The sequence below is a fragment of the Pseudorasbora parva genome, chromosome 23 (genome assembly GCF_024679245.1).
Source record: "Pseudorasbora parva isolate DD20220531a chromosome 23, ASM2467924v1, whole genome shotgun sequence".
Taxonomy (NCBI): Eukaryota; Metazoa; Chordata; class Actinopteri; order Cypriniformes; family Gobionidae; genus Pseudorasbora; species Pseudorasbora parva.
Genome location: NC_090194.1, coordinates 13649860 through 13672643, shown reverse-complemented (window position 1 = coordinate 13672643; position 22784 = coordinate 13649860). Strand labels below are relative to the sequence as shown.

The 22784-nt window shown below is 37.3% G+C and overlaps 1 protein-coding gene across 3 annotated transcripts in view; it reads left to right on the top strand.

Moving 5' to 3' along the window:
• unc13bb (unc-13 homolog Bb (C. elegans)) overlaps window positions 1-22784 on the top strand; it is a 39795-nt gene that overhangs the window by 4227 nt on the left and 12784 nt on the right. For all 3 annotated transcript variants that reach the window (XM_067432945.1, XM_067432944.1, XM_067432943.1), the window contains exons 2-23: window positions 929-3375; window positions 3549-3571; window positions 4357-4403; window positions 4590-4668; window positions 5771-5845; window positions 5948-6167; window positions 6836-7063; window positions 7215-7356; window positions 8515-8684; window positions 11221-11336; window positions 11466-11629; window positions 13288-13438; window positions 17772-17840; window positions 17926-18015; window positions 18118-18258; window positions 19013-19143; window positions 19234-19319; window positions 19462-19588; window positions 19682-19778; window positions 20157-20300; window positions 20818-20895; window positions 21601-21678. In XM_067432945.1, the coding sequence (XP_067289046.1) occupies window positions 1011-3375; window positions 3549-3571; window positions 4357-4403; window positions 4590-4668; window positions 5771-5845; window positions 5948-6167; window positions 6836-7063; window positions 7215-7356; window positions 8515-8684; window positions 11221-11336; window positions 11466-11629; window positions 13288-13438; window positions 17772-17840; window positions 17926-18015; window positions 18118-18258; window positions 19013-19143; window positions 19234-19319; window positions 19462-19588; window positions 19682-19778; window positions 20157-20300; window positions 20818-20895; window positions 21601-21678 (4821 nt within the window). In that variant the 5' untranslated portion in view covers window positions 929-1010. The remainder of the gene's footprint in view (window positions 1-928; window positions 3376-3548; window positions 3572-4356; window positions 4404-4589; window positions 4669-5770; window positions 5846-5947; window positions 6168-6835; window positions 7064-7214; window positions 7357-8514; window positions 8685-11220; window positions 11337-11465; window positions 11630-13287; window positions 13439-17771; window positions 17841-17925; window positions 18016-18117; window positions 18259-19012; window positions 19144-19233; window positions 19320-19461; window positions 19589-19681; window positions 19779-20156; window positions 20301-20817; window positions 20896-21600; window positions 21679-22784) is intronic.

Below are 22784 nucleotides of genomic sequence, written 5' to 3'. Positions count from 1 at the left end.
GATTGCATACGATCACATTATTTGATTAAACGCTTAACTTTGCACCTTATGTATGGTTTATTGAGCAGTTTTCTGGAGATCAAGACCATTGCTGTGCTTTCTTTCAATTGCATACATTTTAACAATAGTCCTGCTGTAGTATGACTAGGTTTATCAGCAATCTACGAGTCACAATGTGCCATGTAGATCCTGTGTATACAGTGTAAAGGGATTTAGTTCCGTTGTAAAATCCTGCGCATTGTGGTATTTCTTCACTAGATGGCAGAGATCCAGATATATTTACTCTTACCCTCTATCTGGTATGTGACTTTTTACTTGGGTGAGTGTGAGAGTGGTTGGATGACTTTTGACTGTAGCATTATTTATCCAAATCTCCATTCATATAAATAATAAAACTACATTCAACACATCATCTGTGTACTTACTGTAGAGTATGTGATTGTAGATTGTAGATTGTAGATATGTAGATTGGCATCATAAGCTCTTTTCCAAGAGCTAGTGTGCATTCTAACCATCTGATTTGGAATGGCCTACATGGGCAGCAACTCAACTGTGCTACACAAATAACTCCTGATGCCTTAAAATTTGTCTAAAAAGAAGCATGTTCGTAGGCTGCAGAATTAAGATGTATACATTTTTGTAATGGCCTTGGGAGGACCTCTGTAGACAACTCATTAGGTTTTAGAACAGAAAAATAGTGTTTTTGCAGAAGTGCTAAATATTAAATGGTCATGAACAAATGAGTAAATGTTGATTATTTTACATGCATGCTAATATTTAACTGATGAAATTCATTGCACATTCAATAGCATTGAGAAATAAATCTGTTACATTGTATTAATCTATTCATGTCATTGTTCTCAAATGTCAGGTGTGCCTGAAGCTCAGTTATGATCTTGACTGAAAAGCACATCCTTGTGTACTGTAGGTGAAATGCAACAGCTCTGTAATCACATGCGCCAGAGCTTCAAGGTTCTGGTCAGCACCTGAGGTACAGCAGATTTTAAGGGATGTTATCACAGAGTCGTTCCAATGAGCAAGATGAAACAAATGATTCGGGCGAACTACAGCAAAGAATGTCTAAGAAAAGAGACCTTGGAAAGAAGCGGAGTCCCAAGGTCAATCGGAGCCTACGCAAGAAGATTCAGAAATTCCTTCAGGGCTCAGGGGAAAACACTGCCTATGACTCCCAGCACTCTCCTGTAGAGATAGAGGATGACATGTTCATCTGTGGCATAAAGAGAGACCCTTGTACTCATGAATGTAGTCTCTCAACTCAGCGAAGTTTCGAAACTAAAACCTCCAAGAGTACACTAATTGAACAAGGGAGGCGCAATAGTGATGGCAATATTACAATCCCTGGCATCATGGGAATGAATGGACCTGCATTAGAGCCCACACATCAAGCAGAAGACAGTGGCTGTGTAGATGGAGGAGGTGCCATGGTTAAACCAAGCCAAAATAAGGACAGGGACAAGACAAGGGGAGGCAGCTCAAGCACCATAGTGGAGCACATTTTGAAGGAACTGCAGGGGATTAATAAAATTCAAGAGGAGATATCAGATTTGAGACAGTACCTAACATCTGTAAGTGGCTCAGTAGATGAGGTGTCCTGCTGTGTAGATGCTGTGCTGCTGGAAATTGAGGAGCTGTACTCAGTTGGTGCTGTAGGGCATCCATCACCTCGAAGAGTTCATCAAACGAGTCCAGGTGGGCAGAATGCTGTTACAGTCCCACAAAGTAAAAATAATAGCCCAGTAGTAAAGCATAGAAAATTGGAGAAGAATGAAGGTAGACCACTATCAGCCAGACCTAACATGTCAAGATGGGATGTGGAAACTGATTATCGAGATGTACCTAGAAGAGCCAAGTTACTCAATCCTAAGATTTCTGACAACTTGAATGCCCACTCTTCCAGATTTAAGAAGTCAAGTTATGGTCATCTTGAAAGAGTTTATGGGCAAGAGTTTACAAGCAATAGTTCCTTATCCTCAGGTCTCAGTTCTAACAGTCATGATCAAGATGGAAATTATCATTCTAGGGAGGTTGACCAACATAACAGTAGTTGGAGACGTTTGGAAATGCAGTTGAGTGTGAGTGCAGAAGGAGGATGGAGTGAGGAGGATTATTGCTCCTGCCAGAACAGTGCAGACGAATTGGAAGCTGTTGGACCCCCAGATACATGGTACAGGTACAATGGTGATGAGACCAGCAGCACACCATGTCATTCATCACGAAGCAGCTCTGAACACTTATCCCTACTGTTTGGAACCCATAATGACTCTCAGTCCAGTTCATCCAGTATTGTAGATTGGAGGCATCCTAAGAATCAGACTGTAGGTGACATTGGTTGTGACTGCACATCAAATTGCATGTACTCCCGAAGTTCTGGATACCACACAATGGACGCATATGCTGATGAATCATGTAGTGGGCCATCCCGAAGCCTTAGTTGTTCAACTGTTGGAATGACAGACTACGATGACGGTTGCCAAAATCTTCACTCCTCTTGCGAGAATTGCCTCTGTGAAATGGACTCTGAGAAAGAGTGGCCAGGTGTGGTTTGCCCAAGTGTATCTGAGGATCAATATGACCCAGATTACTCAGAAAATACAGACACTGAAGAGTCACAGCCACCTAATCTAGCATATGATGTTGTAAAGATAAATAAAGCCATGATTTCTTTCCACTCAGCTCTAAAGGGAGCCTTGACGGAGTTTGAAATGCCTGAACCCCAGTGTCTAGATCAGGACACCAAGTCTGTAGTTTCAAGTCCCTGCAAATCCAATGACCCTGAGGAGATGAGTGCTGGTGAGTCAAATGTAGACATTGTTGTGCCCTCCGAATTTGATCTCAGTGCATCTCCTCATAAGAGCATCGAAGCCTCTTTCCGTGGGAAGGACTTGCTGGAATTACTAAACTGTCGTTGTAATTCTCAAGCCTTTGATCTTGTAGTATCTACTCCTAGCACGATTTCCCCTTCACATACTCCAACTGAATACTATGCAGTAAACCACTCAGATATTGTAGAGGAAACATTAACAGATCAGAAACTTTCTTGTCTGCAGTGTATTCCAGAGCTTAGCCCAAAACATGCAGATCTGAGTTCAGGAACTCATGATCAACAAATGCCATTTGGCACTGGCAATACTGAAATAAGTCCAGAGGGCACTAATTCAGGAACACTGGAGACAGATGTTAATGCAAAACAGGTGGAGCATAGCCTTGACAATGAACCTGCCCCTGGGGACCCTCATCACCAGAAGTGCCTTGCCAATATTGAACGTGTGCTCAAAGAGAAGAGACATCGCCATAGATTATCCAGGATCGCCAATGCCTCAAAGAACACATTCTCTGAAGAGGAATTTAAACAAGGTACTTTTTTGTGGTACAGAACTCAAAAGGCTGTGTTTGTTTTTGGATGGTTATAAATTTAATTAAAATCAAGACAAAATCAAGACCTACTGTCTTTCTGTAAATCTTCTCTAATTTTAACACTGTTTATCAACTGTTCTTTGTTTTCTTTATTATCCTGCTCTGTCTTACAGAGGGAAGCAGGGAAGATGATCAGGTCATGATAATGTTTTGGTCAATTCTTAGTCATTATTTCATTTATTTTTCATTAACGCCAGTTTTTTTTTGTTTTTCATCCAAAGTTTATTTTAATGCATATTCTTTATTTGTGTGTATGGTAAATGTATGAGGCTGCCCTTGATTTTTCTGTATCTTCTGCCTGACTTTAATACTCAATGTTTTGTGTCTATTAATGGTTACATGTGGTGTTTTGCTTCTGTTTTGTTCTGCTTACTTTAATGTGATTTGCCATCTTTTTAAAATTATTGATAATTTGAAGTGCTGGTCTTCGTCTTGCTGCATTGTTGCGTTTAAAAGCAGTTGAAACATACCACATGCCCTTGGGGACCTTCAGCTATCCAGCTGTATGTCCATTTATCTGAGGAAGAATGCTCATGCTATTACAAAAGTGGTTCAACTCCGATGGAAACACCGGGACAGTTTGCTGAATGTTTGTCAGGGATGTTTTTCCATCATATAATTATGTTCTGCTGGCAATACAAGAGTGTGTGTGCTTTAAGGTTTGATTTTCTTTTTTCGTCTTTCATTCATCTTTTTAGCTGATCTCATGAGTTGCATGTCATTCATTTGGATCAGATATGAAAGGTTTTCCATCAATGAAACATAAAGGTCTTTCTCAGACCTTTTGGTTAAACTCAACCAATCCTGTGTCCTCTGCATTTATCTTAGGTTATGCTCAAGTTTTATTGTTTTTATTCGATCTTTTTTATTGACCGCCCCTGTAAACAATGTTTATTCTAAACTGTATTTTTGATACCTTAGGGCAAAGAAAAAGGAGATAGTTCCAGACATGCTTGGGTTAAAGCTGGGTAAGTTTCTCTTTAGGTTTTTATGGATACCATATTGTACCTTTTTCTCATTTTTGTCATGGAATTATTTATGAGTTTATAGAATTATTTATAAAAAGTCAGTGGCATTTTATTAAAGTGTTCATTGTCTGTGTATTAATTATTAAGCATGGAAAATACTCCTTCACAATGTGTTGATATCCATAGAAATGGGAGTGGAATATTTGGAATTGACAGTATGCCAGACCTGCGGAAGAAGAAAGCTATTCCGCTGGTTAGCGATGTGGTAAGCACTCTTTCTATCTTGCATTGAAATTAAGAAAATTTACCTTTTCGTTTTTATAATTCTCAACATGATGTTGTTCCCCAATAGAAACTTACTCAATCCAAATGTGGTTTTGCTCAAATGTATTCTTCAGTCTTATAATAAGTAAATCAACAATATTAAGTCACCAAATATAACAATCTAGACAAAAACGATTGAGAGAAATTTTCAGTGACAACAATAAGTGATGACCATTATAATTTTAGGTTCTGACTCAGAAAGATATAAAGTGAAATAAAATCAACTCTCTGATCTCTCTCCTCCCCATGAAACATACATTTATACCTCTACAACTCTTTTGAATGCATTCACTCTGCATGGTCAGGCTATGGTAAGTTTTCAGAATAACCCATACAGTATAATTGAACCTACTTTTGTGTATATCAAGATAATATTGCATCCACGGGATCAGTATTGTTCTAATAGTTTGCAAATACACAGCTAAAAAATGTAAAATCATTTAAAGAATCGTCAACTTTTTTAGTTGTAATTTTTTAAAAAGTGTTTATCTTTTGAATACTTCAACTTGCATGATAATATCACAATACATGTATTATGAATAAAGCATGTATTTAAGGAATGTGTTTGCAAACCATTACAGCCTTTCTTGATATACTGTACAAGCAAGCAAGCAAGCAAGCAAAAAAAAAAAAAATTCTTTCCACTGGTTTACTTTTATTAGTTTACCTACTTTCCCTCTTACATGCATTTACATGTTTGGTTCATCACTTTCAAAGGGCTGTTTTAAAGCGGGTCATTCTATTCTATTTTAAAGGGTGTTTTACTGTAGATGCCACTGTTCATACCCAGGCTTACTAGTGATGGTTTGGTTTCTTCATTAACCCCTCATTCCTTTACTGCACAGACATTGGTTTCCCTTTGATTTTTGGTATCCCTTAGCCTTCACCCTTAGTTTTGAATTTCTGGGTTGTTGCTCTTAGGTTTAGATGTTCATTTTTGACATCTGGATTCCACTTGGTTTCTGATATCCGTTTCACCGGGGGTGTTTAATGGGATTTCGTGTGGTTTTGCAGTATTCTAACATCTTTTCTTTGTATGATAGTCTCTGGTCCAGGCCAGGAAGGCTGGAATTGCATCTGCAATGGCTTCACGCTCCTCCATAAAAGATGAGGAACTGGTTAGTTGAATGCCTTGCTGTCTCCGACCATATTACGCACAGACATCTTATTCGTTTTTTTTAAATGCACGTTTATCTACTTTTATCTCCCAACTTCTACAGAAGAATCATGTGTATAAGAAAACGCTGCAAGCTTTAATCTATCCAATTTCCTGTACCACACCTCACAACTTTGAGGTGTGGACGGCCACTACGCCCACCTACTGTTACGAGTGTGAGGGGCTTCTTTGGGGCATCGCAAGGCAGGGCATGCGCTGCACTGAGTGTGGGGTCAAGTGTCACGAGAAGTGTCAGGAGCTACTGAATGCAGACTGCCTGCAGCGTAAGTATGAGCGCCTTTACTATATTTGAAACAAAAGACATGCTTTATAGCTTCCTACCTTTATGTACTGCATCATTTTACATTTTCAAGGTTTTGGAAACAGCCTTGGTTACCGGTGTGTTCACTGAAAGTCTCCTTCGAGCTTCTGTCCTACCAAAACACTCTATTTTTATTCTATTAGACATCTGCCCTGTTGAACTCATTTATCCAAATGGAGTTCCTTCAGTAACATGTTGACAGATCCATTAGCCAAAATTAAGAAAATGATTTAGAGGTGATGCTCACAGTAAAATAATCATCACACATATTCATCACACACGGTGTTTATTGGATATATGAGCTTGTCATATTGTACAGTTGTTGTTTAGTGCATATTAATAAGGACAACCTTTTGCAAATAGAACATGAGATAAAAGTGCTTTAATTATATAATTCCATTCTAAAATAATGAAAACAATTACGTGTATTTAATGAATCAAATGCACTATTTATTTATTATAATCATTTTTTAAATCATAATTTTTTTAACTATTTTTATATTCAATATTAATTTTAGATAATTTAGATATTAAAGTGATATCATTTTGATAATTCTAGATATTAATTAGATATTATTTAATTATTTAATATTATTTGTTTACTCTATTTTTATGTATTCTTTCATTCAGGCGCGGCTGAAAAGAGCTCCAAACATGGTGCAGAGGACCGCACTCAGAACATCATCATGGCCATGAAGGATCGCATGAAGATACGTGAGAGGAACAAGCCTGAGATCTTTGAGGTCATCCGAGACGTGTTTGTGGTCAGCAAGGCCATCCATGCTCAGCAGATGAAGACCATCAAGCAGAGTGTCCTGGATGGAACCTCCAAGTGGTCCGCCAAGATCACCATCACAGGTTCAAAAGTTGATCATTAACACTGTCCCAATTGTATTCCCTTTTAACTATTTAAAATTCAGCAATTTCTGTTCAGTTCTAAATGATCCACAACACAAATTCTCTTCTGTACCTCCCTAACTTCTCATCTTCTACTCTGTCTTGGTTGTAGTTGTCTGTGCTCAAGGATTACAGGCTAAAGATAAGACTGGCTCCAGTGACCCTTACGTGACCGTCCAGGTGGGTAAAACCAAAAAGAGGACCAAGACGATCTACGGCAACCTCAATCCTGTCTGGGAGGAGAAGTATCATTTGTAAGTATTATTCGGCCAATCAGAAACCATCTCTTTGATAGAAGTGTCTTAAGTGTCATTCTCGAGCCCCGGGCGCTCTCACTCAGAATGTGTGTCACCCAGTTCTCAGTCTTGTCTCTTTTCAGTAATGGAATAAACTAGTGTGAGTGAACAGAGCCACTGGTCTGCTTTAAATATTACTCAGTCCAATTGTACCTTTAAGTTTGGAATACGACTTTTACAATAATGTTTTTAATTTTTATTGTTAGATTATCCAGAAAAGTTCAGAGAAACAGCATCTACCTGATCGTCTATTCATCTTTACTAATAAAGCACAAATTAAACACAAATGAACACCAGAAGGTTACTAAAATGTATCATGTCTCATGTATCATGTCATTCTCATGGCTCATGGCTCAGTCAGTGTTTCAGTAGTGAAAAGATGACAAGAAACTAAGTGTAAATAGTGATTTACACTGTAAAAATAGCTGTGTTTTCTTTGCAATAAGTGTAAATAGTAGATAAATTAAATAAATGATATGCTATTTATATTATAAATAGTGGCAGATACTATTTTCACCTGTGTTAAATTGTATAATATAATAACAATATTTATTAAAATTATTGGGACAATAAAGCCCTCAATAAACCTACTCTAACCGATAAACACTTAACATTTAATACACTTTATTTTCACTTTTCGAACATTCACATTTTTATTGTAAATAAATGCCTTTCTGATCTGATATGTGATCGGTTAAGGGAGTAGAGTGAGCAGATTTAAATGCGCATCGATTTGTATCAACTTTTTGCCATGCAATTTACCCCTGCACTATTCCTGCTGTTGACAATCCAGCAATATCCATAATTTATCCAACCACACGTCAGTGGGAGGAGTTAGTGTAAATAGCCTCTCCCAACAAGGCGGGCTACTTGCACTTAGTGTAAATAGACACTACGAATAAAAACGTCCTTGTATGCAATTTAAATGTTTATATATTCTACAACGCAGTTTCTATTTGAGTGTTGATTAGTACTTAAATGTGATTTAATTCATTATTAAATAAACTTTATTTTGGTTTTTATTTTATTTTAATTTGAGCATTTTGGTAATTTATTTTGGTGCATCAGTAGTCTCTGATCTTGAAGATAGATGTATACGTGTTGTCTGTCTTCCAGTGAATGCCACAACTCCTCTGATCGCATCAAAGTTCGCGTTTGGGATGAAGATGATGACATAAAGTCGCGAGTAAAGCAGCGTCTTAAGAGAGAATCTGACGACTTCTTGGGCCAAAGCATCATTGAGGTGCGCACACTGAGTGGAGAAATGGACGTCTGGTACAACCTGGGTAAGCTAGTGCTTTTTTTGTGTGTTCTTGTGTCTGTAATTCTTTATTTCTCATGTTCGGCTTTAGTGCTCATGCGGGAAATGCAGGTTCAGATCCAGCCTACACATTGTCCTGATTCTGATCCATCTCTCTGCAATAATGTAGAAGTTCAAGGAAACGGGTTCATTTAAACTGGTTGTTTGATGTCTCCTGCATCCAGGATTTTCTGTTCCTACTGCAGGATATTCAGGAACTTGACTTAAATCGTTCTGCTTTACACTGTGCAAACAGTTATTTTAAACTTGTTTATTAGATTCAGAATATTGGAATTTAACTACTGTAATGTTGACTTGATACTGACTCAACAAAATTTGGTGTGTGCTGGTGTTTGTTGAGTCAGTGTAAACTAGCCGGAAGAGTAAAGCATCTCCTCAGATGACACTGGGATGTCGTTGTGGCCTGATGCATCTATTTAATGTGTTTGGTCTTTTGTGGAAAACCTCTCTGCTGTGCTTTGACTTCGCTATAAAAGAAAAAAGGTTATTTTGTTACTAAAATATTAAACCCAAGGCACTTACAGAGCACAAAACATTCATATTGACTTGTAGACTTGTAATAGCTCACCAATTTTTTTTTAATTTAAATCATCATTTACTCACCCTCAGTTTTCTTTCTTCTGCAAATATAAATATTATATTCTGTGGAATATTAAAGGAGAAATTGAGAAGTTTGTTCATGCTGCTCCTTTCTATATAAAAATGTCAAAAATTATTATTAGTATTTGTATGTTGTCATTTTATAACCATATGTGGATTGACAGTCTCCTGACATCATGCAAATGTATTTCAATTCTCTGTGGTAAAAAAACAATGTGTTATTGCATTGTGGAAACTGCTCATGATGATGAATGACCACCTTGTGTAGACCACCTCTCTGCCTGTCTGTCTGTAAGTGGGACGTGACCCTTGACTTCAAAGTTTGTGTGTGTACTCCATTACCCACATCTCCCAACCTGACAGCATGTCCCTTCTCACCCAATTACCCCAGTGTACCGTAGCCCAGAGGCCTCTAGGACGTCCCAACCATGAAATCCACTGCTCCAAATTTGTTTCTATCTCTGCTTCTTTCTTTTCATGTCTCACTATCATTCTGATGAGATCTACCCTTTGTTTGTTCTCTCATTTCTGCTTTCCTCATTTGTACTGTTCTGATAGTTGTCCTCTGAATCTCTGGCGACCACATCTGCTGTAACAATTATTCTCAATAGTAGTAATTCAGCTTCACGTCCTCTTGTCTGTTTCTCACACGTATCACCCCCCCCTCCCCTCCCTCCTTCGGAATAGATACCCTCCTTGATTATTATGTAGCCCACTCCAGTTGGAAATTCTCCACTTAGCCGACACATATAAATTATCCCAATAATTTGCCTGTCAGGGGAAATGGTTCAGGAAAGAAGAACCCAGTGTCTCTATTAAAAGACCTTCAAAGGGAGAAAAGCAAATAGTAAATATTTAATAAAGCTGTGAATAATGTATAAAAATACACATAACAAAATACTTGGAAAATTAAATTGAAAACTGAAAACTAATATTTTGAAATATTAATAAATACTATAATAGTGTATAAATACTACTAAAGGGTTAGTTCACCCAAAAATGAAATTTAATTGTCATTAATTACTCACCCTCATCTTCGGAACACACATTTTGGAACGACATAAGGGTGAGTAATTAATGAAAAATTTGAATTTCTGGGTGACCTAACCCTTTAATATAACACTGGCGTGGTAATCTTACAGTTAGGATAATGAGCAATATTATTTGGCAAAAGCAATGTTTTTTAGATCAATATTCATTAATCATTTAAATCTAATATATATTATATGTGTTAGATATGTATTAGATATGCTGTTGTTGCTGCAGTTTTATAAAGCTAAGCTCAAGAACATGGTGACAACTTTGTGACACACAGCTTCTTGTTACTTGTTGCTTTATATATACATTTTTTTTTTTTAGATTATTATGAGTTTGTAAGACCCAGCTGTACAACTAGTTAAACCAGTAGTGGTTGTTTAAATTACTGACACCAAATGATTTCCTTGACATTTGGTTCGGGAACATCTACAGTTCATCCTTTTGCCAATGCAGACAGAAACCTGTGTATTATTTTATGTCGGCTGTGCTTGAAGTTGTGAATTAATGATGTGTATGATTCATTGTTTCTTGTGATTTTAAAATATATGTTGTAAATACATGTTTACATTATGTAGTACTATTTTCACAACTTTTTAGTTTGAGAAATAGCAAAATCTAGAAACATCTAAATATAGTAAATATGAATGTCTAACCTATTTATTATTATATATATTATAATTTAGTTTTTATTTGTTGTTACTGTATTGTTGAATTTTGTATTATACGGTATTACAATACACAATGCACACACACAATCAAATACATTCAGATCCTATCTAACCCTGAGCACTTTACTGCACTGTTCCCTTGGGCTAAATAACTCTGCACATAGTGAAATTATTCATCCATATCTCACACCACAGAGAAAAGAACGGACAAGTCTGCTGTTTCTGGTGCCATCCGTCTTCAGATCAGCGTCGAAATTAAGGGTGAAGAGAAAGTGGCCCCCTACCACGTCCAGTACACCTGTCTGCATGAGGTAGAGGAACACCACAGCTCACAAACACACAGCATCTGCCTGACATGCATGTACATGTACAATTCTGTCTTTATCAGTTGCAGTTGATGATCTAGTCACTAATATTTACATCTCTATTCTTTCTTGTAGAACCTCTTTCATCACATCACAGATGTCCTCGGTCAGGGTGTGGTGAAAATCCCAGAGGCTCGTGGTGATGACGCCTGGAAGGTTTACTTTGACGATGTGCCGCAAGAGATAGTGGATGAGTTTGCAATGCGCTATGGGATTGAATCCATCTACCAAGCCATGACGTATGTATTAGTCCTCTGTCCATACTGTTACCTATTGTCTTTTTTGCCTCATTCACTTATTTTTATTTATATACGATGCTATGTTTTTTAAAATATTTTAAACCTGTATAACTTTGGTTAATCTTTGAAACACTGATTGAAAGTCCAGGTAACCAAAACTTAGAAGTTATGAAAAGGTCATAAAGGCATTATAAAAAAGAATCCATATAAACTGAGCGGTTTAATCCATGCCTTCTGAAGAGATACGATCACTTTATAGGATTTTATGATTTAATTTATGCTTTTATTTATAGATATTTCATACATCTAAACAGTGATGGGCACATACATAGAGTGCATCACGTATGGTAAACACATAAGCTCAAACATGAAGCATGATGTTTGAGAACCAATGAGGTTTGTTTTAGCGTGACACACAAGCTTCCATATTTATCATATGTGATTCACTCTATGTGTGTGTGTTTATTTGTGAGTAAACCCTAAATTTCATCTGTTCATCATATAAAGCTATTGTGTCTCTAAAATTCATGGATTATTTTTATGATGCCTTTATAACCTCCTGATCTTTTAGAGACAGTCATGAGCTCTTGCGCGTTACCTGTCAGTTTACCTGGCAATCACACAGAAGCAATGGTTCGCAACTAGTTAAGATGGAAATTGTGTGAAATTTTTAGTATTTGAAAACTACAGCTCTCAAGTATAATAACTTTGCCAATCATTGAAGGTGAGTGAGGGATAAATAAATATAGTTATCATCTCTGAGGCAGTAGCTGAGTACCTAGCAAGGGCAGTAATGAAATGAACTCCTGAGTGCTGTTCGTGTCTGTGGTTGTTAATGGCTTGAGTATGGGCCAGTCTCGATCAGGCGTCAGGAGTGTGAGGAGATGCTCATTAACTGAGCACATCACTCAAATAAAGCGCACACAAGCGGCCATATTTCACATCGAATGAGCCACAAGGTCAGTTGGAGCAATGACAGCCTTCTTGTCAGCCAATCAGCAGTGATTTAACTAGGGGCCTCTCAGGCAGACATTTTGTGGAGAGCCATTGCCACCGATTGACAGCCAAAAGTGTGGAGGTTGTCTCAGTTCAACATTTCTCGATGAATTTATTTCACCTACTTTAGCTCTGTTACAAACTCTTGTGAGTTGTCTGCATAGGCACCCTAACCATCATGGGATCTTATAACATAATGTAATTCTAAATATTAACCAAAGCTATAATAGTATATCAATGATCCTAAAATAACACTGCGTATAAGTGACTGATTTGGAAAGCTACATGCGAGACTCTACTGAGTTCAGGACCATTTGATGTAAGCATGTTGGTAAGCTAACTGTGCAATACATACTTTTTTTGGTGTTTAGAAATATTGAGTACATCTTGGATTTGCTTTACACTGAGCTTGTTGCAGCACATTCTGGAATTAAAAGAATACATGACAAGTCTAAAATATCAAGACTTTTTTGATGGCAGTATAAACTTGCTGCAAGTGTTTTGTAACAGCTTTGTGGGAACAGCGTACCTAGGCCTTAATGCTTCCTACCATGGTTTTGGAATAGTGTGATTGTCAGTCTTTGCACAAAGTGTATGCTTACAAGTGAGGAGAAGCTTTTCTTTCCTCTGCATCTTCCCTGTTTGTGTGTGTGTGTGTACAGGCACTTTGCATGTCTCTCGTCTAAGTATATGTGTCCTGGTGTCCCTGCTGTGATGAGCACCCTGCTGGCCAACATAAACGCCTACTACGCCCACACCACTGCATCCACCAATGTCTCCGCCAGCGACAGATTTTCTGCATCCAACTTTGGGGTACGTTCAACTATCAAACAACATTCAGACTGTAAAGAACACACAGTCCATTCTGAAGGTCTGTTCACACTCTCATTGTAACCAATCACAGGCATGTGTGTTGAGTGCGTGAACACGAAGGCCAATCAAACGGATCTTAAAATCCATTCAACAGCTCTCAAAATGCTAGAGGGAAAAGCTGGTATTGGCATTTTTTTAAAATGTAAATTTCAGTATCGATTTGGTACCGAAGTCGTTACTTTTGACAACACTAATGCCACCTATTGGTTGAACAATTAAATCAAATTACTAGAGACTGTTAGCCTAGAAATTTAGACGCACCCTAGCGGCAGCAAATTTAATTTGCCCGCAAGTGTGGTCTAGCAACTCTCAATTCCTATCTGAGCTGTATTCCTCAGAATCTGGACGGCCCAATCACATCGTGTATAGAGTCGGCGGGCGGGGCCATAATGACGATGGCCGAGTTGCGTTTGCGTGCTTCTAGTAACACAGAAACTGGCGAACGGCGGCGGTCTTTCGAATCAGCTCTGCCCCCCAAGACTTGGAGTTAAGCTTTCCTCTGAGAAAAGAACAAAGAGCGGCACTGAAGTTATTCTTAAAAAGGGAAGATGTGTTCGGAGTTTAGCCGACCGGATACGGTGAATGTTTAATCAGTCAGCGAGCTCCCCTTCACCGTCGTTGCTCCGGTTGGTGTAGCGCTATCCTATCGCGTGCAAAGGGAATTTGAAAGACAACCGTTTATCCCGCCCCTCGGATTGAGCCCTGTCTATGGTGAGTTTCCAGACCAAACATCTTGATGTGGGTCTGGCTTGTCAGGCTAAGAGACTGTATTAATGGGGTTTTTTTTAGCCGTTTTGCCTAAAATCATCTTTAAATATTTTTAATTGTTTGTTGTTGCAGGTCTGATGCGCCCAGCCATGTTGGCATGACTTAACGTGTTCTTTGTGCTTGGCCCCGATAATTGCTGTTTTTAATTGCTCTATTTTATCTGTGTATTTATTTAAAGCTACACTGTGATATTTTCCCCCATCTAGTGGTGAAAAGGTATCTGACTATCCAATGAATAATAGTTTTTGTTCCTCTCAATTCTGATTTCATTTTAACTCCTAGTCTCCTACTGTCGCCGATTTAGTCCAAGAATAACATGGCAGTCCCCCTCTTTACATTCGACACGGTGCCATCGAGTGTTAAAACGTGAAAGGCGAAGCTTGAATTTATGGGTATGTCCCTCTTTGGCTAATGTACTTTCAAGATGGAGGGGCAACATGGCGACCAGCATTCGAACCCCTCACCCATATGTATTTTCAATGGCATATTATAAACTTACGAGAATACTTTATTACTTAAAAGAAGTAAATATACATTAATGAGCACATATATTTTTGAAAGAACTAATTGTTTTTAGCTAAGAATAAACTAAAAAAGTTACACAGTGTAGCTTTAAGTTACTCAGGTGCAAATGCAAAGTAATTCATTCTGGTAGCTTTTTACAAAGATGAAGTACACCGAATGGAATTTGGTGTAGGATTTACTTTGTATTTTATTGTGTAATTATATTATCAAATGTCAAAATGAAAATAGTTTTTAAAGAAACAGCAAGTAACACATTGAATTAAACATGGTGTTTTGAAATATAAAAACTGAAATAGTATTTTCTTGTGCAACATACTGCAATAATCTGTTTTATTTATATTAACTAATATTTATTACAGTGCATGTTTACATTTGGCATCTTGACTCGAGGTGAATAGTAAAAAAAAGCTAATCTCAGCTTCTGTTCACTTATGCTCTATCAAAACTTCTACAGTGGATGGGTGAGAAGTAAAGCTTCGTGGTAACAGTGTTCCAAACATTCTCAAACACCACAATTTATATTGTGGTGTTTGCTTGTTTTACTGCATTTTGCTAACTGAGCTGATTTCAGATAAAGATTTGACAGTTTTAATATGTCAGCTCTCGAAAGAAATTCGAAAGACAAAATCGATAGACCATTTTTAAAATGGAGGTGTCTATTGTGGTCGTCTTTCTTTATCTTGTATTGACAGAGCAGCTATGTAAGTAAAGTACCATGGGACATAATTCAATATCACCATTATGGATTGGATCACTTCAGCTAATTGCAAGTTGTAATTATAGCAGCCCAGTCTCATTGGAAAAACGTGGCTGTAGTGAAGTTTCTGTAAAATGGTATTGCCAATATGCACTCACCTAAAGGATTATTAGGAACACCATACTAATACTGTGTTTGACCCCCTTTCCCCTTCAGAACTGCCTTAATTCTACGTTGCATTGATTCAACAAGGTCCTGAAAGCATTCTTTAGAAATGTTGGCCCATATTGATAGGATAGCATCTTGCAGTTGATGGAGATTTGTGGGATGCACATCCAGGGCACAAAGCTCACGTTCCACCACATCCCAAAGATGCTCTATTGGGTTGAAATCTGGTGACTGTGGGGGCCATTTTAGTACAGTGAACTCATTGTCATGTTCAAGAAACCAATTTGTAATTATTTGAGCTTTGTGACATGGTGCATTATCCTGCTGGAAGTAGCCATCAGAGGATGGGTACATGGTGGTCATAAAGGGATGGACATGGTCAGAAACAATGCTCAGGTAGGCTGTGGCCTTTCAACGATACCCAACTGGCACTAATGGGCCTAAAGTATGCCAAGAAAACGTCCCTGACACCATTACACCACCACCACCAGCCTGCACAGTGGTAACAAGGCATGATGGATCCATGATCTCATTCTGTTTACACCAAATTCTGACTCTACCATCTGAATGTCTCAACTGAAATTGAGACTCATTAGACCAGGCAACATTTTTCCAGTCTTCAACTGTCCAATTTTGGTGAGCTTGTGCAAATTGTAGCCTCTTTTTCCTATTTGTAGTGGAGATGAGTGGTACCCGGTGGAGTCTTCTGCTGTTGTAGCCCATCTGCCTCAAGGTTGTGCGTGTTGTGGCTTCACAAATGCTTTTCTGCAGACCTCGGTTGTAATGATTGGTTATTTCAGTCAAAGTTGTTCTTCTATCAGCTTGAATCAGTCAGACCATTCTCCTCTGACCTCTAGCATCAACAAGGCATTTTCGCCGACAGGACTGCTGCATACTGGATGTTTTTCCCTTTTCACACCATTCTTTGTAAACCCTAGAAATGGTTTTGCGTGAAAATCCCAGTAACTGAGCAGATTGTGAAATACTCAGATTGACCCGTCTGGCACCAACAACCATGCCATGCTCAAAATTGCTTTCTTTCCCATTCTGACATTAAGTTTGGAGTTCAGGAGATTGTCTTGATCAGGACCACACCCCTAAATGCATTGACGCAACTGCCATGTGATTGGTTGATTAGATAATTCCATTAATGAGAAATTGAAAAGGGTTTCCTAATAATCCTTTAGGTGAGTGTACTTGCACAACACGTGTGAAATGCTTAGTGAGTGACACTTCAAGTGCATTCAGCAGATGAACATAAATCTGGCTATGTTTTGTTACATTGGTTGTTGTACGTATCGCAGTTGTTTGGAAATGAAATTTCTGGTGAGTGGCGATAAAAGGCTAATGCTTTATTGCGTTTGAAGATAACATGCCACCTTCACAAACCCCTTAACATACCCGATAGTGTTAACAAAAGCAAACGTGAGCCCATTAACCATTTGAGAACAAAGTATTACAATAATAATTTGCTCGGTTTGATGTTAAATGAGCGAGCGTTAGATTTTAATAACTGATAGTAGCACAATTGTATTGTAATATTTTGTTCCCAAAACTGGAAGACATGTTTCTTGTTCAGATTACATTTTCCAGTGAAAATTCTTATTTAGGTTATATTCCAAGATGTAGTATCTGTGATTCTGAAGTACAGTTTCCACACCATTGCGGTGACTGACGGCAAGCCCCACATACTCCTCAAAACTTTAGATTCAACTGCACTAGGAAGGAACAACTACTGTACAGATGATAACTCCGCAGTTAACTGCAGTTGCAGGTTTCAAACAGAGATGGCGACACAGAAGCAAGACTTACGGACTGCAGCTTTAAGTTGCAGATGAAGAATAAGCTTTAAACATATTTTCATTAGCCCTTAGAGGGTTAGTTGATTCAAAATCATCATTTAGTAAAGCTTGTGTGGTTCCATTTGTATATGACAACAAAAAAGTGGATGTCCATTTTTATTATAAATCTCCTAAAAGGACACAAAAGTGCGTAAAGTATCATAATAGTTGTCCATAAGGCTGCGCTATATGTCAAGATGCCTCTTAAATATTTCCTGACAAAGTACTGGATGGCTAAAAAAAATTCTCTTTTCTCATTTTTCTCTTCTAACAGAAAGAGAGGTTTGTCAAGCTCTTGGATCAGCTGCATAATTCCCTGCGCATTGACCTCTCAATGTATCGAGTGAGTTTTAGTTGCTTTTCATTTGCAAGCTATTTTTAGCTCATAATATGGTGATTCTCTTGAGTTGGTCTCTTCTCTTTCTCAGAACAACTTCCCTGCGAGCAGCAAGGAACGTTTACAGGACCTCAAATCTACAGTGGACCTACTGACCAGCATCACCTTCTTCAGAATGAAGGTGAAGAATGAAAAGCAAAAAAACAAATAAAAATTAGAACCAGTTTCCATCAGTGCTTATTTTGTCCTTTATGTATACTCTCTACCATCTTACTCTGGACAGGTCCAGGAACTGCAAAGTCCCCCGAGAGCCAGTCAGGTTGTGCGAGACTGTGTCAAAGCCTGCCTCAACTCCACGTACGACTACATCTTCAACAACTGTCAAGAGCTGTACAGTCGCCAATATCCTCAAATTGGAGACACGGTTAGACAGTCACTCCTCTACCACCAACATTTATGCATACTTTCAAGATTTAAAGCTGAAGTGTGCTGTTTCTCTGCCACTAGCATCACTAAACAGTGTTGCAAAAATAAGTTAACAGATCGCCCAGAGTCACACCATTGCTTAAGGTCTGTTCAGGACGTTTATAAAACCATTTTAAAATGGCCACGACAAACACTTTTCAGGGGAAATCAACAATGGACTGCTTGTAGTCATTGCAAATGAAAATGGAATGGAAGAAAGTATTTTAGTATTATTTATGTACTAATATAGTATTTATTAATTTTTTGAATCAGCTTTTTATACATTTTGTTGTTCTTTTGTTATTTATTTTCTTATTTCTTATTTATGTTAATTTCTATTACTTTATATTTACTTTATTAGTTTCCAAGGGCAACATCTCTAAATATATAATATAATATAATATAATATAATATAATATAATATAATATAATATAATATAATATAATATAATATAATATAATATAGTGTATATGTGTGTGTTTTATTTAATTTCAGCTTTATTTCAAATATTAATTTCTTTATTTAATTTTTTTATGACTTTAAATGTATTTTAATATGATTTAGTATAGTTTTCTTGTGTTCATAAAATTACATGATAATTTAAATTAAATTTATTTAAACGTATTATTGTTATTATTATTAATATAATATATATTATTAATTAATTCTCTTTTATGATGCAAATGATTCATGTTAGTTTTTTTTTGGGCAGCATAAGGACGAGTGCACCCCAGAAGATCAGGGCCCGAGCATCAAGAACTTAGACTTCTGGCCCAAACTCATCACCCTCATTGTGTCCATCACTGAAGAGGACCGTAACTCCTACACCCCTGTCCTAAACCAGTGCGTGTGCACACAAACCTGAATATACACACACCTCATCTAACTCGATTATCCTGCCATCCGTGACTATCTGTTCCTGTTTCTCCACAGGTTTCCTCAAGAACTGAACGTTGGGAAGTTGAGTGCAGAGGTCATGTGGAATCAGTTCTCTCAGGATATGAAATACGCCATGGAAGGTCGGTAACGGTTCTGTTCGTTGATCTTGGAAAAATCGGAGATATCAGCTTCATTAAACTTCAAACTAAAATCCTGTGCGTCATCCTATCTTTTTGTTCAGCCACCAAATGTTGTTTACATTCAAATATTCTTGCTCCATAGAACATGAGAAACACAGGCTATGTAAGAGCGCGGACTACATGAACCTGCACTTCAAGGTCAAATGGCTGTATAACGAATATGTGAAGGATCTACCAGCCTTCAAGGGAGTCGTGCCCGAATACCCCACGTGAGTGAGCTCTTCATCATCTCAACTACCAAACACATTCAGAAGCAAAAGCGTTTTTTGATATTTGCTCACATTGTGTCTTTTGTTTTCCAGGTGGTTCCAGCAGTTTGTGCTGCAGTGGCTGGATGAGAACGAGGATGTGTCCATGGAGTTCATGCATGGAGCCCTGGAGAGAGATAAAAAAGATGGAGTAAGATGTTTTTCACTGCAATTTCCTTCTAATAGCCTGTTACTTTCACACATTATCATCACAGAAGTGTTTCTTGGGCTTAATGGTGCTCTTGCACCCACAAACCGTTCATTTGCCATTCAAAAACTGTTGAAAGGTTCAAAAGTTTTGCCATATGCACGTTTTTTTCAGAGGCAAAAATGTTTTCTTCCTGCTTGTTAAAGGTTCGGCTCATGCTTGTATTTGCCTAATTATGGCTACATCATTGAAATTGTCCAGTAATCATTCTATGCCCTTGACCTTAAAATCAAGTGCATTTGGCACTTGCCAAGTGTTTCATTTAGACACAAAAATGAATGGAAATGGCATTTAAATTATGTACTTCTGTCTCCTCTTCAGTTCCAGCAGACTTCAGAGCATGCTCTCTTCTCCTGTTCGGTAGTGGACGTGTTCACCCAACTCAACCAGAGCTTTGAGATCATCAAGAAACTGGAGTGTCCCGACCCCAAAGTCATGGCCTTCTATAGCCGCCGTTTCGCCAAGGTGGACCAGCGTCCCTCCTGATCTGATTACAAATAGATTCATGTCAGAACAAATGTCGACTGTCAGAGTATTTTCTCATTTGTAGAATTATCTGCAATTTTGGATAGAATGGCCCCTTTTTAGCCAAAGGGCATTTTGGTGTGGAGCAGATGAAGAATATCAATAGAGCAAAAACAGCTGTCTGAAAGAATGAAATTCTATTGTAATCGAATGAAAATGTTTAATGCAGCCCTTTCCATTAAGCTTCAGGCAGTCCCCAGAGCAAGTCTTTGATAGAAATACATAGTCCCCTCAAGAAGGTTTATGGGACATGTGGATGAGAGTTTATTGGGCTGATGTCCAGCAGTTTTATAGTAGCGCACAGATCGCTGAGTGCTGAGAGTCCCCTAGAGAGATTCTACTAGTTTTCCTGAAATGTTAGCCTGCTATTTCATTTGTTTGTTTGGTAATGCTATTACCAAGACATTTTGACTTTTGAAAAACATTCAGCTCAGTTCTTATTCCTTTGTTTTCACAGACCATTGACAAAGTCCTCCTGCAGTACAGTGCCATTTTGAAGAAGAGCTTCCCGTCCTATTGTGATAAGGAGAAGATTGTAAGTTGTTCTCTTGATAGTTAACATTGACATTTCTGTTAGTTTGCTCTCTTTTCTAATACATCTCTTTCTGGCTTTGCTCTTTCATTTGTAAAATATTCATGATATAGATTATCCATTATCACACGGTCACTAAATTATAAACCATTGTTAACTTATTTTATTATAAAATATGTATAAATATGAATGTATTTATAATTTATAAAATGTATTTAAATAAATGTATGCATCATATTATATAATAGATAAATATATAAATAAATATAATATACTTATAATATAACTAAGATAAATATATGGAATCAAATATATATTATATTACAATATATTAGTCATTTTAATACTTGTGCCTATTTTAGGTTAAATAAACAATTATATTATGTATTTATTTAGATCATAAATATATGGAATCAAATATATAAAGTATAATAAGATATATAAATAAATATAACATTTTATATGCATAAGTATTAAAATTACTGATAAAATATTAATATATGGAATCACATAAATAAAGTATAATTGTACAAGTTACATTATATTAATTAATACATTTAATTTAAGGTTAAATAAAAGAGTTATTTATTTTAGTTATATATATATTCAACATCCATGTTGATATTTAAATATTTAGTTTGCCTCTGATTTCTTGCATTTTTTCTTGCCTTTTTTCTTCTTCTAATAAATCTCTCTGTTTGTCCTCAGCCATGCGTCTTGATGAATAATGTCCAGCAGTTGCGTGTCCAGCTTGAGAAGATGTTTGAATCTATGGGTGCCAAACAGGTAGGAGAGCAGCAGAGAAAGGTGACCTTTCCTAAGCACAGGAGTCATTTGTCCTCTCCTCATTTGTCTAGACATCAGAGGACATCAGGGGCCTGTATTCTCTCTCAGCATATTAAGAGAACTCTTTCCCAGTTGTGTCCGGGTGGCCTTGATGCAGCGTTGTCATCTTGTCTTTTATACAGTTAACGTTTTGCTTGCAAGTAATTTAGGAATCATATAAATAACAAAGTCTGCCAGTAAGAGGTTACACAACTGTTCATTTTTTTTCTTTGATAATTTCATTATACTTAGCTTGTATTGCATTTATTCCTATTTTGGCTGACGTTAAAGCAGCATTTGTGTCTTTCCTCATCAGATTGCCTCAGAGGAAGCCAGGGTATGACTAGACCGCTCTAGAATTCAGATCTCTCTAGTTGGTAGTAGTGTTAGAGCTGTTGTGAATTAGTTTCAATCTAACGAGTTGAGTTTTCTCATAGTCAACATGATAGCAGACCTCAAAAATATGTAGCTTAAAGCATGTGATTAACATAAATGTTTTTTTTAAATAAAGTTGGATGGAATAGTGGACCCTGAGGAGGAGGAGGTGGGTACACAGAAATATTGTGTCCAAACATACACATCTGTATGTGTTCTTAAAGGCATTTAGCTTTCATCTGTCGTTAATCAGGTTATTGAGGAAAATGTGGAAGACTGCGAGGTGGGTACAAGTAGGCTAGATGTAATTGTACTAGACATTAATAAATAATTTCAGTCCTAGACACTTCCCTAAGCTTCATTCTAGTGAAACCATTTACATAGAATTAAAATTAGAAATGATTTGTTAAAAGTAGTTCTGAAAGTAGTGCAGTTGCTTGTGTTGAATAATGTAATGTATGCTTGATTACAACCCGGATGTCATAAATCCCGTTAGATTGGATGACTTTTGGTCCCCATGTGTAAAACAACTTATAAATCATACATGAATGATGTTTTATGAAAATGTAAAAATGCAGAACGTTTTCAGTGATTGGTAGGTTTAGGGCTAGGTTATAGAATATACTGTTTGTACAGTATAAAAATGATTATATCTATGGAAAGTTCCTGTGTTTGTGTGTTGTGGCATTATT